This window comes from Nyctibius grandis, chromosome 1, assembly GCF_013368605.1.
Source record: "Nyctibius grandis isolate bNycGra1 chromosome 1, bNycGra1.pri, whole genome shotgun sequence".
Taxonomy (NCBI): Eukaryota; Metazoa; Chordata; class Aves; order Nyctibiiformes; family Nyctibiidae; genus Nyctibius; species Nyctibius grandis.
Window position 1 is genome coordinate 37,423,203 of NC_090658.1, and position 17,183 is coordinate 37,440,385.

A 17,183-nucleotide genomic window follows, 5' to 3' on the forward strand; every position below is an offset into this window, starting at 1 on the left:
TGAAAAGTGTAGTTTTGCTCTCCTTTCCAGCGTTTGTAAAGATTTTCAAGTTTCTGAGCACCGCTTGGAACAGGGCCGAAGGAGAAAAGCCAGGGGTGCGAGGGCAGGGCTCGACCGAAGTCTGTGGAACTGGTGTGAGACACCTGCCCTTTTGATGTCCCCAGGGTGGGCTGCGAGTGTGCCAAAGCCATTTAAATCCTGCTCTGCGGTGGAGATTGCGATTAATCAGTGCTCCCGCTGCCGCTCGGAGCTGCCCTGCCCCTCCTGCCGCGGCTCTGCGGGGCGGGAGCCGGGGCGGCTCCCCGCGGTCTCCCCCGCCCCACCGACCGTGGCCGGGGGTGCGTTGCCAGCTGCCCCCTGCCACGGCTTGCCGGTCTCTACCTCAGGATCGCACGTCAGGGGGATGATGGCCACTCTCTGTAACGTCATTCCTCGAAATAAGGGCAGCGCGGAGGAGAAAAAGGCGACGGGGTGACCTTCCCGCCTCGCCCGCCCCCCAGCGGAACTACATTTCCCAGAATGCCGCGCGAGGGGCCGGGGCGAATCGCGCTCTGGAATTGTCCCCGCCGCGCCGCCGTAGCAGCCGGCGGGGGCGGCTGTCAGGCGGTGACGGCGGGCGGGACGCGCCCAGGTTGTTGCTGCTGCCGGGACGCGGCTGGGTGCGGGCGGCGGCTCGCAGAGGAGGAGGAGGAAGAGGAGGAGGAGGAGGAGGAGGAGGGGGAGGGAGCGGCGGCGGCGGCGGGGAGCGCGGCAGACCCGGCCCGGCCATGGACGAGCAAGCGGGGCCCGGCGTTTTCTTCAGCAACAACAACAACAATAACGCCCTGCTTCTGCCGCCGCCGGCGGGCGGGCCGGGGCTGGAGCCGGGCGAGGCGGCAGCAGCAGCAGCCGCCGCGGCGGCAGCAGCAGGAGGAGGAGGCGGCGGAGGGGGGGTCTCAACCTCCGGAGCCGCCGCGCCGGTGTCGGCGTCCCGGGCTCAGTACAGCGTGCCGGGCATCCTGCATTTCCTGCAGCACGAGTGGGGCCGCTTCGAGGCGGAGCGCGCCGAGTGGGAGGCGGAGCGGGCTGAGCTGCAGGTAACACCCGCGACCTCCCTGCTTGGGCGGCCGCTCCCCTCCGGCTGCGCAGGGCGGGGGTCCCCCGGACCTGTGCAGCTGGAGGGGAGCGGCCCCCTTAACCACCGCCCCGGCTTTCCGCCTTGTCCCTTTCCCCGTCAGGGAGCGGCCGCCCGCCTCCGCCGCGGGCCATTTCCCTCCCCCTCAGAGGGCGGCCGCCCCCCGCCGCCGGGCGGAGGGGCGTGACATGGCGGCCGGCCCTGAGGGGAGCGGCCCCCCCTGAGGGGAGCGGCCCCCGCCCGCCGCCCCGGCTCTGGCCGCCTCTCCGGCGTTTTCCGGGTGCCCGTCCAGGGCCGGCTGCCTAAACTTGTCACCAGTTTCATAACCCACTGTTGAAAATTGCCTCCGGCGGGCTGCGCGCCCCGCTAGTGCCGCTGCCCCTCCGCGGCAGGCGGCTTCCGCCGGCCCCCGGTGCTGGCTCGCAGTCCCTCTGGGCCCTCGGCCCCTGGCCGGGCCTGTGGGACCGGCTGCAACTCCTTTGCTAGCACGGGACACTTTATGTAGTGTTTTCAGTTGAAAAGCGGTGGGGTTGATACACCCATTAATGCGTTAAGAGACTGATAGTGATCGTTTGATTAAAGAACTTGTGAAGTGCTGACCTAGAGCCATTCCTGTCAGATAGTTCAGTGATGGACACGTCACATTAATAGCAGTCGATAATGCAGCTTTCGTTGTTGTTCCTCTTTGGCTTTGTTGACAAGAAAAACGTCTGTTGTAAACCTTAACGCTGTCCACGTTACCAGCAGCCCGCTGTTTGGTTCTCAGTTGGCTGTTTTTGAGCCTGGAAAGTGTCTACTCGGCTTCCTTTTTAGGTCTCCTTTCTTTGTCTCTTGTTTCCTGTCCATCTCTTTTCTTTCTGTGTCTTTCCTTGAAAGTATTGTCTTTGTCAAGAGAGTCTTGAGCCTGTGTAGCAATGCGAACCACTTCTCTGTTTTTGTTTTGTTTTGTTTTTCAATTAGTAGGGAAGTCATCCTTTGAATTGTACTTTCTATGGTAACATCAAACAACCGCTCTGAGAAGAGTGGCAGAGGTGACATTCTTCGCTGAGGGTTCCCTTGTAGGAATTTTATAGGAAGTTGTCAAGAGGACAAGAGAGTAATTTTTATTTTTACTTCAATAATTCAATGAAAAATTCATTAGTAACTGAAACATGTTTCTATTCACTACATCCAGTAAATACTATGCAGAAAGTATTATGTACTGTGTAGAAAGCTTAGCTACGTATGAGAAGAACATCATGTGTCCTATATCCAGTGGAGTCTCATAAATATATTGACTTTTTTTGTAGTTGATACAGATCTCAAAAACTGCTTTGAAGAAAAAAATCTGTTTTATAGGACCTAAGAAATTCTGCCAGCGTGTTAATAGTAATAACACTTTGCATATTTATAATGCCCTTCAGTAGAGACTAGTATGCTATTCCTCCTCCCCCAAGTATCCCTCAAAAGCTTGGTAAGTGTTACGGATGAGACAGGAGGAAAGGTCTGGAGGAGAGGCACGAAGATGATCAGAGGGCTGGAGCACCTCTCCTATGAAGAGAGGCTGAGAGAGTTGGGGCTGTTCGGCCTGGAGAAGAGAAGGCTCCAGGGAGACCTTCTAGCAACCTTCCAGTACCTGAAGGGGGCCTACAGGAAAGCTGGAGAGGGACTTTTTACAAGGGCATGTAGTGATAGGACAAGGGGGAACAGTTTTAAACTGAAAGAGGATAGGTTTAGATTAGATGTTAAGAAATTCTTTCCTGTGAGGGTGGTGAGACACGGGAACAGGTTGCCCAGAGAAACTGTGGATGCCCCTCCCTGGCAGTGCTTAAGGCCAGACTGGATGGGGCTTTGAGCAACCTGGTCTAGTGGAAAGGTGTCCCTGCCCGTGGCAGGGGGGTTGGAACTAGATGATTTTTAAGGTCCCTTCCAACCCAAACCATTCTATGATTCTATGAAAGCAGAGTATTTAAACTATTTGCCGAAATCATGTATTATCAGTGACAGAACTGGGAATATAACCCGATTACAAGGTCTTTGCTTGGACGCCTTTGGCTCTTGCCAAAACATCTCAATAAAGTTATAATTAGCTGTGGCTGGCGTTGCCATGAGCTGTAACAGCATTTATCTGCTGCGGAGTCATGTTCAGAAAGGTGCAAAATTCTTGGCTGTCGCTGTAGACATCAGGTGTTATGTCTGCTGTGACCGTTTGCAGTTGAATGTTCTTTGATCCCTGTGAGAGGTTTGTGTTAGGGGTTCAGCAACTAAGGGTGGCTGTTAGAAATTGTATATGTGCAGCTGGAGGATGAGCAGCATTAATTAAAAACCGGTTCCATGCTCCTTCTGAAGCCTTTTGTTGGCCTATATATTTGGAAGTGTTTAACAGAATAATGGAAATTTAAGGTCGGGTAGTTTCTCTCTCTTGAGATAAAGATACAGTGCTGCTGATTGTACTTTACTAGTCTTCCATCCGATGTAAATTTAAATGTTAGATTATCCACTCTCTTAGGAGGCTGTGTGGCAGAGGACCTATTTCGTATGGTCTTCTTAGTATTCCATAAGTTTTATCTGCAATTCATCTTGTTTCTTAGAAGTAGACTTTTTTTATCTCCAGTTTCTTACCCACCTTGGTATTTAAATACTTCATGTGCTTTATGCCATAGTGTTACCGTGCTTGGCTTCTGCTCTGTAGTCATGGGTTAGTTAAGATATACCCTCTCTCCAAAAAACACCTTCTAAGTCAGTCCCACTGTGATTTCCTATCTTCCTTTTCTTCCCCTCTGGGCTTGTTTTTATTTTCTATTTTTCTTTTCCTTGTAATTAATTGTGTGGAACTAAACGTGATATTCAGGTAGAGTACCTTTCTGTTGTGTTATGTGATGCCTGTTCAGGTGACACACACCTGAGTTTATAACATATATGAGTTGGCAGGCAGGCCAGCCTACTCTCAGTTTGTAGTTACTGGTCTAGTACTGCCTTTCCAAGGTTTTTATTCCGATCAAGTGCCGCTATTTTGCTTTCCCTGGCAAATATCCATGTGAACTCTGATTTTCTAATTATTTTTCTTGAATCTTTTAAAATTATTGTTGCCTCTGTTATATAATTTTCCTCATTCAGGCTGAAAGGGGACTTCAATATTTATGTCTATGCAAGTATCATTAATAATCTGAGCTGTGTATTTCAAATCAGAATGAAAACAGATTCATACAGGGTTCCTCTAGATGCTTATCTGCTAATTACATATTTCGCTTTTAATGCTTGCTTTCTGTTTATAGTACTTTGACATCTGCAGATTGAAAAATTATCCTAAGAATAAACATTCATGATGCCCTATAAAGTAATTCACTAGAATAAATACTAACGTTGTTAATCCTCATTTGAGTATTCACAAGCTGTGTTTTATAGCATTATCATTTATTTTCATATCTTTTCAGAAATTAGTAATTTTTCTTTTCTTGGGTTCATCCAGCAGCTGTTTGGGAGAGTTGACAATAAAGGGTTTCCTGTTCTGCAGAAGTTTTAAAGTTCAGTTTTTTTTCATTCTGCGTTTTTCTGGACTATGTTTCTGAGGCATTTCAGAGTTGTCATTATGTATTGGACAAGCCCATCCCAAAATAGCAGAGAGTTTGATCAAATGCATATGCAGGGCACTGAAATTCGTATCTTTGCTTGAGGCAAGCAGGGTTCAAAATGCCTTCCATATTGATGTCTTGCCTTAGCCATACGTCTTCTGACTGGTTGGGGGTGATTCTCTGTTGCGGATGTTATTTCCCTTTTAATTAGCCATCTGCCACCCCTGGGAGAGAGCGATGGGGACTCTGCCCCCACGGCTGGGACCCCCGCAGAGCCGAGCGCTGCCCATGGGCGTCCTTGTCCCAGCAAGTGACAAAGCTGTTGAGCTCTGCTGCTTCTGGGCTGGATGAGCTTGGAAGGCTTTCGTGTGTGTGTGTGTGTGTGTGTGTGTATGGCTTTTGTTTTGACTAGAAATTTTGTCTTTGCAAGCAGTGCATATGTTGCTGTGGAAAGTTTTGCTTCTGACAAACATTTTTCTGGCAAAAATGCTGATTTGCAGACTTTGGCATTTCTCAGCATTTCACAAATGTTCTAAATTGCAACAGACTGCTATGCTCTATGTAACTGTGTGCATAGACACCCCCTATCCTGCTAAGGAATTTTCTAGCTCGTGTCCTACTCACTGCTAAAGTTTTCCTTTCTTCGAACTGATAACTGTTTCTTAAGAGTAGCAGACTGGTTTGGAGTAGTGGGACCTGATAGGGTTATGTTAAAATTATTTTTCTTGGGTAAACCTTCCTTTGAAAAGGTTTGCAAGGAAATTACAGAGAATGGGTCGATACAATGTGCTTGTCTTTCTACAACTTTGTTAAAAATATTCCTTGGAAGACAGTGCCAAAAGAACACCCTAAATGAGAGGGAAAGAGTTAATGAAATGAGATAAAATGTAGTTAAATGATAGCAAACAACTGTAATAGAAGGAATGTGATGGAAACAATAGATAAGCACTTGAGGTGCGTTATGGAAGATTTAGTAATGTTAGCTCTCTGTGGGGGAGGTCACGGATGGTGATCTTGCCCCTTGCTACTGCTTCTCTGAGGCAAGGGGCAGGCGGTGAAACCAGGCATGCTACGTGGTAAGATTGTGTCCTCGGAGACAGACAAGTTGAAGTAATGAGCAGAAGGGGCAAATAAGACAGATGGCTGTGGCTATTTATAGTGTGGTTTAGGACATTGGTTACTTGAGTCAGAAATAGTTGATATTTACAGTTTGTTGACTTTTAGATAACGGTCCTCTTATTGGATTAAGTTTCTAGTTAAAAATCATTCTGATAGCTGGATAATCTGCAGATATTGTTCAGAGAAGAAGTAACGAGCAATGAGTTGATGAAATCAGTTATTTAGTTAATGGAAAACTCCTAAAGATTTGGTTTGGCCAATAAAATAGAAGATAAAATACAGCTTGAAAAAGTTTTGTGTAAGATTTTCAAGTATGATGATGTGGGTCGAATCTCTGAGATTCTCTGTGAAAGATGGATTGACAGAAGTTCTGTAGAAGTCTTTGTTAAAATATTTTTTCTCATAAGGCAGATATTACAAAGAAAACAGTGATTCATGTTAAATTCCTCTCCGCCCCAGAAGGACAATATTTTCAACTTTATTGTTTTAAATATGTCAGATAAATCAAAAGAAAGGTTGAAGAAAATCAGCCATGGTCACAAGGCTGAGGCATGTTTAGTTGAGAAAGATGATGTTCAATGGGTCTTGGTGACTGCCAGATATCCTTTCTTTTGCGAAGTTTTTTTAGCAGACTTGCTAGTTGCCAAATTCATGTGAAGCACAGAAGAGAAGCTTCTGTACTTTTCTTTCCTGTTTGCTTATATGCTTGATTGCCAGCTAATCCCAATATACTCATTGATAAGATGTCATGGCTTGTTTTATTTAAGCCAGGAGGGCTAGTGGGAGCAAATATTCAGTGATGAAAGAGGTGCATTGTAGAAATATGTGGCTTTTGTAGAGAAGTAGAATGTAAATAGAAACCGATGAGACTGGTTCTTTGCAGGTCTGTACCTGGTTTTTACAGTAATTTGATTTTTTTTAAAATTCCATAAATCATCTGAGCATTTCTCAGCATCAGATTTTCCCATTCTTCTCAGATCTGTTAAACCTGTAATTTAAATGTAATGAAAATGTGTTTCTTAAATGGCCCTAACTCTTTTAGGAAAGTGCTGCTTTAAATATTGAGGTGACATGAACAGGTAGGGTTTTTCAATGTTACATTGTCTCCAAGTGGTCTTTAAAGCTTACAAACGCTTCCCACAGAAAGTTATGCTTTAAAAAAGAAGAGGATTTTCTGATTTTCATGATTTGCTGTAGAATTGTTGAATTAAGCAAAAATTAAATAAGTTGTTACGTTCTAGGTGGAAAACTTTGGTTTTCGATGTCAGGTTAGCATATGGTGAAACATCCTAGTGTCTTTACTAGTGCATGTTTATAATTTAAATCAGTATCTCTGTGTCCTACTCAAATTGTAGCCATCCTTTTTCTCTTGAAGGTCTTGACGCTTGTCAGTTTTATTGCATCAGGGCTAAGTAACTTTGCACTGTGAACAGCAAGTTGCAAATATAACTCAGCCTTTAATAACGTTTCAGTAGACACTGAAACTTTATTTACTAATTCTAGAATGGGCTGTGTAAAATTCCCCAAAGAAGATCACATGCATCTCCAGAGACTTCTGGTTCATCTTAATTTAATGCTAAAAGAAGTAAGGCTGTACAAATGCCAAGCCTCAACTGAAATTGCTATCTGTACACAGTTTTCTGAGAAAATAGGTATTGGTCAGTAACCTGCTCACATAGTTGACTTCATGAGACTGCCAGGCCTTGTCAAGTCCTCCTTTCTAAGTTCGTTAGCTAGAAAGTGGCAAGAACTGACTTAGAAATAGATGAAGGATTGTTATGTTTTGTTTTTAAATGCTGAGAAATGCTTAGATACTTGAAACAGCTCTTCTGAATCACTTCAGAGTGCCCAGGATCCAAGCTTTGCAGACAATACACTAGACAGAAAAATACTCTGTAATGTGATAGCAAAGGTTCACTTTATCATAGTGACCTGTTCTCTGTGGGCCTGTAGATGTGTTCATCTAGATGTTCTTTTCCTGTTTGAGAAGAGTTTGCTATAGGCTAACTAATATTGAATATTTTGAAAATAACCCAGTGACAAAGAATTTCAATTAAAGGTCACAGTGTGGAGAGACTGCCTTTTTTCTGCTCTTAGCCAGGAATATGTTTCCCTTTAGGGCAAGTCACATAGGGCAGGATTGCAAAAGCATTGGAACAAAAATGGCATGCTCGATATTCATATCCAAGCTTGTAAACAGGAGGTGAGAACAAAATCAGTTATTTTTGTATCTGTTTCGCTTGATGCTCTAGTCAGTTCAGGGTGGTGGTGCATGCGTGAATACAAGGAGTGTTCTCGCTCCTGCCTGTAGGAGCGAGAAATGGGAGTGTGCCGGTCGCCTTTGCAAATGCTTCTGTGGTCAAGTCTGGTTCACTCCTCTTTTTTTTTACCAAAGCCAAATCTACAAATCTCCTCCAGATTTGTTCTCCCTTGTATTGCTATACCCCGAGTGATTCATTCAGCCTGTGAGCTGCCATTGTCTCAGTTTAAATGTGGGCCATAAGTCTATTTATCAGTCCTGGCACTGACTGTTGTTGCTGCATTTCTGCCTTTCTTGTACAGTAAGTAGAAAGGAATTACATTTAAGCATTTGCAATTTGGACTCCAGCTTATAATATGTGATTATTTTGTGACATGTCATTGCAGTGTGGCCTATAGAATTACAGCATGTTGAATACTTGCTCTCTTTTTCTCCTTACATCAGTCTACATGGAGCATGCTCCTAGGACTCAAAAGGGAAAAAAAAAAGTTAACGCTCACCACTTAAGTAAGTGTACTACAAAAATGACTGGAGGATTAGAGAAAGCTTTTACTTATGAGGAATGATTAAATAAGCTGAATATACATTGCTTGGCTAACTCAGCAAGTATTTTGATGTTTGTAGTTAGAACAGTGAAAGGCAGCACTGAAGAGTGAATAAAAGAAAGACTGTCTATCTGAATAGACGTCTGTCTAGTAAAACACTTCAAACTGCAGAAAGAAAAGTCTTCCTGTTGGTTGAGATGCTTAAATTAGTAATCAAGGTATTGCCAGGAATAAATTACTAAGTCATTTTTGATTCTGGGTGATCTGTTAGCAGTTTTGAATTCACCGATAAGAAATTGTTTTTCAAGCGATCTTTTCAAAGAGATGAAGAATGTAAGTAAATGGCGTTTTCAACTATCTTTTTTTACTGTAAGCTAAATCTTTGATCTCTTTGAATAGTTTAAGTTTTTCAGGGCTTAGCTCTGGTGCCGGTTTTAGGACATCTCTGAGAAGTCCAGCAAAAATAATTTGCCAGTAGAAGATTGTGCTGTCTAGTGTGAGCCTGGAGGTGATAAACGGATGAAGCGCTTCGGTGTGGGGTGAAGCTAAATACGCATTGGTGCCTGCCACTCTTTCCAGCCTGTGGCCCCACTTCAGTTTTGTGTTACTGTAAATGGCTACAGGCGCTTACAAAAGCTTCCTAGCCTCTCTTTGCGCAGAGTGCTAGTGGGTGTGTGTTGCAATGTTAAGTACGGTGCCATAAAAATCGTTTGCCAGTTGTACTAGACCACTGATATTTCCTTTCCCCTTTCCCCTATACCTGTTTTTTATCTCTTCTCCTCTCACTTCCCCCCCGCCCTGCCCTGGGCATACCTACACTTATTTACAAATATACTTAAATATGTAGGACTTCAGTGAGCCAACTATGATCTAAAATGCTGAGCACCCCGGCAGCCTGCAGAACCCTTCTGGCACGTCTTGGTAGACTGGTTAGAACAACTGTTCAAGGCTGATTCATCTGTATATGTATTTAGTTATTTTAGCTATCTACATATTTTTTGCAATACTTTTCTTGCAGTTTTTTCCCTCCCTTGTTCTCTTTCGCTCAACCTGTGAAGACCTTGTTGTTGAATTATGGAAGCAGCCTATACAGAATTGCATGTCTTAGTAGCTTTTACTTTGTCAAATGATGCCTGTTGACCTTCATTGCTCATAAATCTGAAGTGGGGTTTACTTTAAAATATTGAAGTAAATATTTTAAAGAAAAGAATGGAAAGGCTTTTTACAGTTCTTGAGTCTTTAGAATTCTAAAAAAAAAAAAAATCACCTTTTAACTTGAAATAGTTGTAAAATTCAGGAACTGATAGAAGTTGATACTAAACATACATCATTTGTTTAGCAGCCATAGCACTGTTTCTTTGTAAACATTTTCTGTTACAGGTAAATATTTTTTTAATCTCTTGATTTTCTGTAATGTGAAGGTGTCAGCCTAAAAAGGTGCGCAGATGTAATATATTTTTTAACATTCTTGTCGTTGCGGTTGCTGACTCCAGGGAGTATAAATTTCAGTTTACTTTTCTAAACATCGGTAAAATCCAGATTTATTAAGATGCAATTTAATTATTTGATTATATTGTTATGGTTGCTGCGCCTGTATTAGGAAGTCAACAACACTTTAAAAAATGTTGTTTCTAACCCAGTGCTACCTAAAACATTGCCTCACCCTTTTGTCTGCTTCACAGTAATGTGACCTTACAGTCTTTTGGGGAATTTCTTAACACAACAATGTTGTTGCACATGAGATTTTTTTTTTTTTTAACATAAGAATTAATGTTACTTTTAAAATCTCTTGATGAAGAAGTGCAATAGTTAAGATAGCTGTAGTGCTATTAATTTAGACCGCATGTCCATGAAACTTCTAAGTTTTGTTGTAGGTGGCAATACTAAAAACTTAATGAGATAAAGTGAAAAAGAAATACTGGACTATACAATTGTAGCTGAAATAAACTGTTCCAGACATCTTTCTTCCCGATATTCTGTGGTTTGTTTTTTTTTTCCTTCCTCTTCTCACTCTCTTGATTTTAATTTCACAGTTGAGCTGTAATACAATAACTTGTAACACTTAGCCTGGAATAAACTTGAGGCGGACACTGCCTTGATTCCTCGCTGTGGAGCCAGCGGGGCTGGGTGCTTCATGGAGATGTTGCGCCCCACCCATAAGGCAAGGAACAATATGAGTTTTTGCGTGATCCCCGTAGGCGTTTTAGAGGTTTGTGATGACTGGCTTACAACTTGATGCATTTAAACCTTATTAGCTAGAAGGTCAGTTGTCGTAGAACCTGTTTGTTGGGCATATTTGTGGATTCTTGAAATTTTTGGCAAACCTTCGGAGGAGTGGCCAAAGCACAAGCGTAGAACAGTGCTGCAGATCATTCAAAGCAGAAGCCATCCTCCTTTGCTCTCCTGCTCCCTCAGGTAGTGCAGGCTTCGGGTTTGACTTGTGCTAAAGCTGCAACCATGGGAAACGGCCTGTGCAGTCTCAATCTACTGATAAAATTCTGCCATTTACATCTAAATTATAAGAAAACTGTAGTTGTACAGTTTGGTTATACTTTTCATTGTGTTTAAACCCAAACCTCTTACACTTCAAGTGTTTGCACAGACATTCAGACAGGTATCGGCTAAATATTTTTATTGGAAATGGTGAACCTAGAGTTATCGCTGTTTTGTTCTAGAGACTGAGAAGATACTGCTAGATCTCATCATTTGTCACTTTAGATATTTAAACTCAATGTATTCATTTATTCAGTTTTCATGTATGCTCCAAATTGTTTCATTTATGGTATGAACATTTAGGTTCCTTGGCATATTTTCAGTTAATTGCCAAATGTTGTAAAGAATGAAATCTGCTTATGACATATGGACTGGTACAGTATTATTGTTAATATAAAATTTCAGTTATTATTTTAATTCTGTCCTTATGTGCGTTATAAATAAACCTGACTATTATTAAGAATTTCTTAAATAAAATTTGAGCTTATATATATAACTGATGTTTTGTTGTCCACTGAGGCTGACTTAATTGTAATTATCCAGTACTTATTTAAATGAGGGTTAAGGGTTGCTAACATCCTGTGGTAAAGAGGGGGAATATTCTCCTTACTTTATGTATATTATGAAAATGACCAAATATAAACATTCTCATTTTCAGAGCCAGAATTTCTCAAAAATAATGAGTTCTGGACATAAGGATGCTACTCAGAAGAAAAGCACAAACAAGCTATGCTAGAAACTGCACAGCCTCCAAGGAGAGAGCAAAGTTATTCTCAAGTGCCCTGGTGTACTTGTCTGTTTCTTGATTTGCCAATAAAACTACTGATCTGTAAAGTATATGGTAACCTTGAAAGATCCTGGCAATAAGCTTGTGTAGGGCTGGAGAGACGGCTCTTGGGCCATGAATTCCACTCTGTTGTTGCTACATGCTTTTCGAGTAATAAACACAAGAATTTCTTGAAAGTCCAGGGGAAAAAAAGTTAGAGACATCAGTAAGAGCATTGGCATAGCACTGACAGTAAAAGATGTCCAAAGAATCAACTAATATTTCTTCCAGTGCTCTTTCTTCCTGTGCGATGTGTGTAGAATACATATAGCCTGCCAGTGGCTCTGAGGAGGTAGAGCACAGTCCTTTTCCTTCACGTGGAATCATAAGACATAGATGCTTCAGCTCCAGAGGTAGAGTTAAGAGCATTTACATTATTTTACGTGCTTAAGAAGCTTCTGGTACCAGTTTTGAATCTTGGTTCTCAAATGGTTAGTCAGACAAGTCACAGAGCCAGGCCTGCCCTGTATCGGAAGCGTGACTCTGCTCATTTTCACCTGAAGGAGGTGTCGTATGATATTTCTTAATCAAATGTGTTTATGTCTCTCTCTCTTACAAAAGTAAGCTGTCAAAACTACTGAGAAGTTGCATTTTTTTTCTTTGTGTAGGCAGCTACCAGCGGAAGATGACTTTAACCTCAATTGTTAGCATGGTAATGCTGGTTTGACCCTTGTAGTAGAGCAGTGCGTGAGCCAGGCCATTACTGGCTGTCCTTTGCCAGCCTGCTGGGTAAAAATGCTTCATTCCAGCCTGGTCAGTCAGTTTGTTCCCAGCTAGAAATTGCTTGCAGACAACGGGTCACATCATAGATCACTTCAACTTGTGTCCTGATGCCACTGGACGATCTTTTTCGTTCTGGCCAAATGCATATTTACATCATGTTCTACTATTTTTAATAGTGTGCTTTGATGTTCTCTCACTTTTTGGCTAGAAGGGCACTTGTTTATTTCCGCTGGGCCTGTTTGGAGGCGGGGAGAGAGAAGTCACTATCACAGTGACATGCGTTATAATCTGGATGTCTGTACAGTTACTGCAAACTAAGTTGTATGTGCTTGAGGTGTTCCTCTTGTTACTGAGAGGGATGGTGACCTTGTTGAGTTGACACGCTTTTTGCACAGTAATATTCTTCGGGGTGGGAAATACTGACTCCATCACCAGCATTTCTTTCTTCTGTGCCTTTCCCTAAACCTGAGCATAAAATGAATGTTAGCAATTCAGTTGTAGCTTTTTGTTCATCCCAGTTTGAGTGTTAAGCGAGGAGAAGCTTGATGCTAGAGCAACAGGGGCTTTTCTTTTAATTCAGCTGATGTTGTTTTGACAGTCAAATGCATTTCCACCATTGAAGGTGAAGACCGACTTCGTTGGAGAGCAGCCAGTGTTTTTCACTTGTCATAAACTGGCTGCTCTAGTTGGTGGCTGGTGGTTAAGGATTCTTCAGGTGTCTGTCAAGCTGCTTACTGGCTGTACTTGAGCAATGAAATTATGTCAGCTGGTGTCATATTATAGAGCAGCTGCTATAGCTGGCCACTAGCAAATGGCCTTTTGTAATAAGATTCATCTTGCCTGATCTCCAAAATTCAACTGAGTTTGTTGTGTGCATTCCTTTCATAGTTGGTGGAGAGAAAACGGCATTTACAGACACTGTTTTTCTCATCTTGGGATAAAAATCTGAAGCCAGATAAGTTATTCATTAGAAGTGTCTGTCTCTATTAACTAAAATATCTGGGGACTGCTTGCAAGGTTGTGGGAGGTGAGGAGAGGATACTCCTGCTCATTTCTCCCAAGGTTTCCCTAGAGATTGGTGCAGACCACGGTACCTACAGAAAACACTTCTTGTAGAACTGCAATGAATACTTATATAAAAGAAGGGTTTACTGGGTTTCATGTTCAACAGCTGATGGTCTAGACCAGTTGCCCTTTATCCTCCATGTGCTTCTCAAGAGACAGATGAGATACGTGGAGACTTAGCTGCAAAGGTGGCAGAAAGCTTCTGATCCTGAAAATGGCAGGCAGCTTGCAATGAAGGTGAGGCTGAGGCATGAAGTGGAGACCGCCCGTAGGTATTTTTGTCTACAAGTGTGTTCATGAGTTGAGAGAGCACAAGAACCTGCATCTTATACAGGACTTGATTTGAGCATGAGGTACAAAAGCAGGTAGTTCTGCCTTTATGATTAGGAATGAGTATCTTGTATATATCGTAATTTTCTATTTAAAGGAGATTTTTGACAGGCAACTAAATACCTATTCTCTGCTGGAAGTTGATAAAGATTAGGTGTCTGTTTTCCACTTGACTTTTATTTACTTCCATACCATTTCTCTCCTCGTCTCCCTCACCAAGATACCTTTCCCTGTTTTCCATTTTCTCTCTCTTAATTACAGTATTTCTGGAGAGCTTTCTTTAACTTATTTTAACAAATATTGTAATTAACATTTGACACTGCATTACAAACAGGGTTTATTTTTCTTTTGCTGAACATGCTGTGCTTCAGTTCTTTGACTAGATCATGTATCTAAGGTGTATTATAGAACAGTACACTAATTATATACTACTTCAGTTAGTGAGCAGAAATATTTTATCATCTTCTTCTGCTTATTGTTGGTAAATGCTTTTATCTTCTGAAGGCTTTTTGTATGCTTATTTTATCTATTCCTTATCCTTTATTGAATGTTTAGCCAAAAGAGGAAATAAACCCTGTCAAACTAAAATTGCTTTATTTCTGATCTTTTTTTTTTTAATCTGTAATGAGCATGCAGTTTAGAAGGCTTATCTATGCAGTGTTTTGTCTAAGCATTTAATGTTTATGAAACACAGTAAGCCAATTTCTTTTGAACTGTACAAATCAATTTTAAAATAACTTGAGGGAGACACACACTTAAGGGCTATTCTGAATGGTTTTGAGGAAGCAGATTCTAAATTGAACACTTCCTTTTGCAGGCCCAGATTGCCTTTCTTCAAGGTGAAAGGAAAGGACAAGAAAATCTGAAGAAGGATCTGGTGCGAAGAATCAAAATGCTGGAATATGCGCTTAAACAGGAAAGGTACGCTGCTTTAGTGATGAGTACATGGCGAAGAAATTCTGAAGACGGATACTTTCTTTTGCCTTTGTATTTGACAAAACCAAGAAATATTTCTGCTGTATATATTCAGATCTCAAATTGACAAATATTATTATACTAAATAAACCTTGTAGTCTAAATGTCCGCATTATGGTAAAAACAATAGCTAACACAGTATGACTCCAAAAACATGCAAATAAAACCCACGGTTGATGAATGATGAATACTTTTTCATTGGTAAAATTCCACCTAACTGTATAGATCATACCCCAGAATTATAGTGTATTCTCTTTTTGTTCGAAGTACTAGCTTTATTTAATATTAGTCTCTGACAATTGAAATATCAAATGTCTTCAGTAATTACTAGTTTTTAATCTTGCTAAGTTTTTAGTCTTTTCAGTATGATAGGCTCTACAGGAATATCTTCTGGAGACTAATTGTGTGAGGAGTGGAAAAAATGTTTGTGTTTACCAGTTAATCAGATGTCTGTTTGTTCACGGCGATTTCAGTAGAAGTCCTCAGTCTACTTCGTATACTTTCCTATTGCTCTAATCTTTGAGGCAAACAAATTGTTTTTTTATCATGTTTCCAGAAGTCTTTTTGTTCAACTGATTTATTTTGGGCCAAGTTTAGTTTTAAAATTGGTTTTATTAGTAAAATGCCTTTTAAAAAATTCTTGACCAAAGAGTATATTTATGGTACTACTTCAAAGCAATCATTGCTTACATACCATTTTCCTATCAGATAAATCCTACTTCTCTTTAATAAAATATTAATAAAATAAACCTCTTTTAAATAGTTTGTGTTAGTAGAAATAAGATTAGAAACACACACATATGCAAGTGAGGAATAGGATGTTGTAGCTAGGTAATTTAGAAAGAACACTAATAGTTGTACATCACTGTATTGCATTTAGATTTGCTTGCCTTATATAGGCTACTTCAGCACATGAGACATGCCTTGCACCATCCAGCTTGATTCTTTCCAGTAGCAACCAATTCATCGGCTAGCGTGGAGCTGCAGCCAGTTTCCTGGCCAGCAGTAGCCTCAGGACTCCAGTGTACTTGCTTCCTCTTTGGGGAGCTCTCAGGGGAATGCTTAAGGTAGATACCCTTTTTGCCCAGGCCTTGTTATAGCACTGATCTTATGTCAAATAGCACAGAAAAATATCAAATGTATGCATAATGGAAATCACAGTTTATAGCTGTAGAAAAGCTTACATTTGAAGCATGATTATAAAGATTAGAGTCACTTTAAATGAAGACAGAGGCAATGGTGTACATTCTTGTGCAGTTAAAGACATGCTCTAAGGTATATAAATTCAGTAAGATTTCTTATATTTCAGAACTGAGGGAGCTATTCCTGATCACTTAGGGATATCTCTAATACTTCATAACTCAGATGAATTAGCAATTTATCTAAAATTATCAGATTATGTAAATACATTTCTGTGTGCTATCAGAGCTTTGTAAGATTAAAAAAAAAAAAATCAAACTTCCATATGGATAGTGAAATGTCCCCCAGCTGCATTCAGGAAAATCCACCTAAATTAAGACATTTAAATCCTAATGTATCAGTCACCATCAGGATTAGGAAAAAACACTCTGTGGCTTCTTACTAGCAGTTTTCACATAGGTATCTTTTATCTTTTCTTGTGGTGTTTTTTTTTGGTTTTTTTTTTTTCCCCCCCCTGCAGTGTATGGTATTAGGCTTGGTTACTCAGGTCAGTAGGCTACAGTCAGCTGATCCGATCCAGTTTGACAGTTTCAGTATGGGTGTGCAATGATTTTTAAAGTAAATGTGATGCTTGTGAATGGTGTGTGCTGGAGACAGCTATTTATAAGAGTCTGTGGTTTTAAACAGCAGTAGTATTTGCCAGTTTCTGAAGAAACAGTCTTGTATTTCTGCTGGAAATGTCTCCCAGCAAGTGTTCTTGGTTGATACTTAAAAGAATGGCAACATACTGAGCTTGAAACACTGCTCTCTTTCCCAAATCAGCCATCAGCCAGGTCAGGCAGTAGTCAGTTGGGATGCTGGCTGTTGCCACTGGGATCTCAGAGCTGGAAAATGAGATCCTGCAAGGCAGGAGGAAAACGTTTCTGATCACACAGAATCACAGAATCAACCAGTCTGGAAGAGACCTCAGGGATCATCGAGTCCAACTGTTACCCTGACACCACCCTGTCAACTAGATCATGGCACTAAGTGCCATGTCCAG

At 41.5% G+C, this 17,183-nt stretch overlaps 1 protein-coding gene across 5 annotated transcripts in view; it reads left to right on the top strand.

Moving 5' to 3' along the window:
- Positions 1-519: 519 nt before the first annotated feature.
- The window catches only part of STRN (striatin), a 78,083-nt gene continuing 61,419 nt past the window's right edge, over positions 520-17,183 (top strand). For 4 of the 5 annotated variants that reach the window (XM_068414540.1, XM_068414551.1, XM_068414559.1 and 1 more), the window contains exons 1-2: positions 711-1,076; positions 14,844-14,947. In XM_068414540.1, the coding sequence (XP_068270641.1) occupies positions 768-1,076; positions 14,844-14,947 (413 nt within the window). In that variant the 5' untranslated portion in view covers positions 711-767. Of the gene's footprint in view, positions 685-710; positions 1,077-14,843; positions 14,948-17,183 lie in introns of those variants that run through there. The other variant, XM_068414577.1, reaches the window with a different exon arrangement.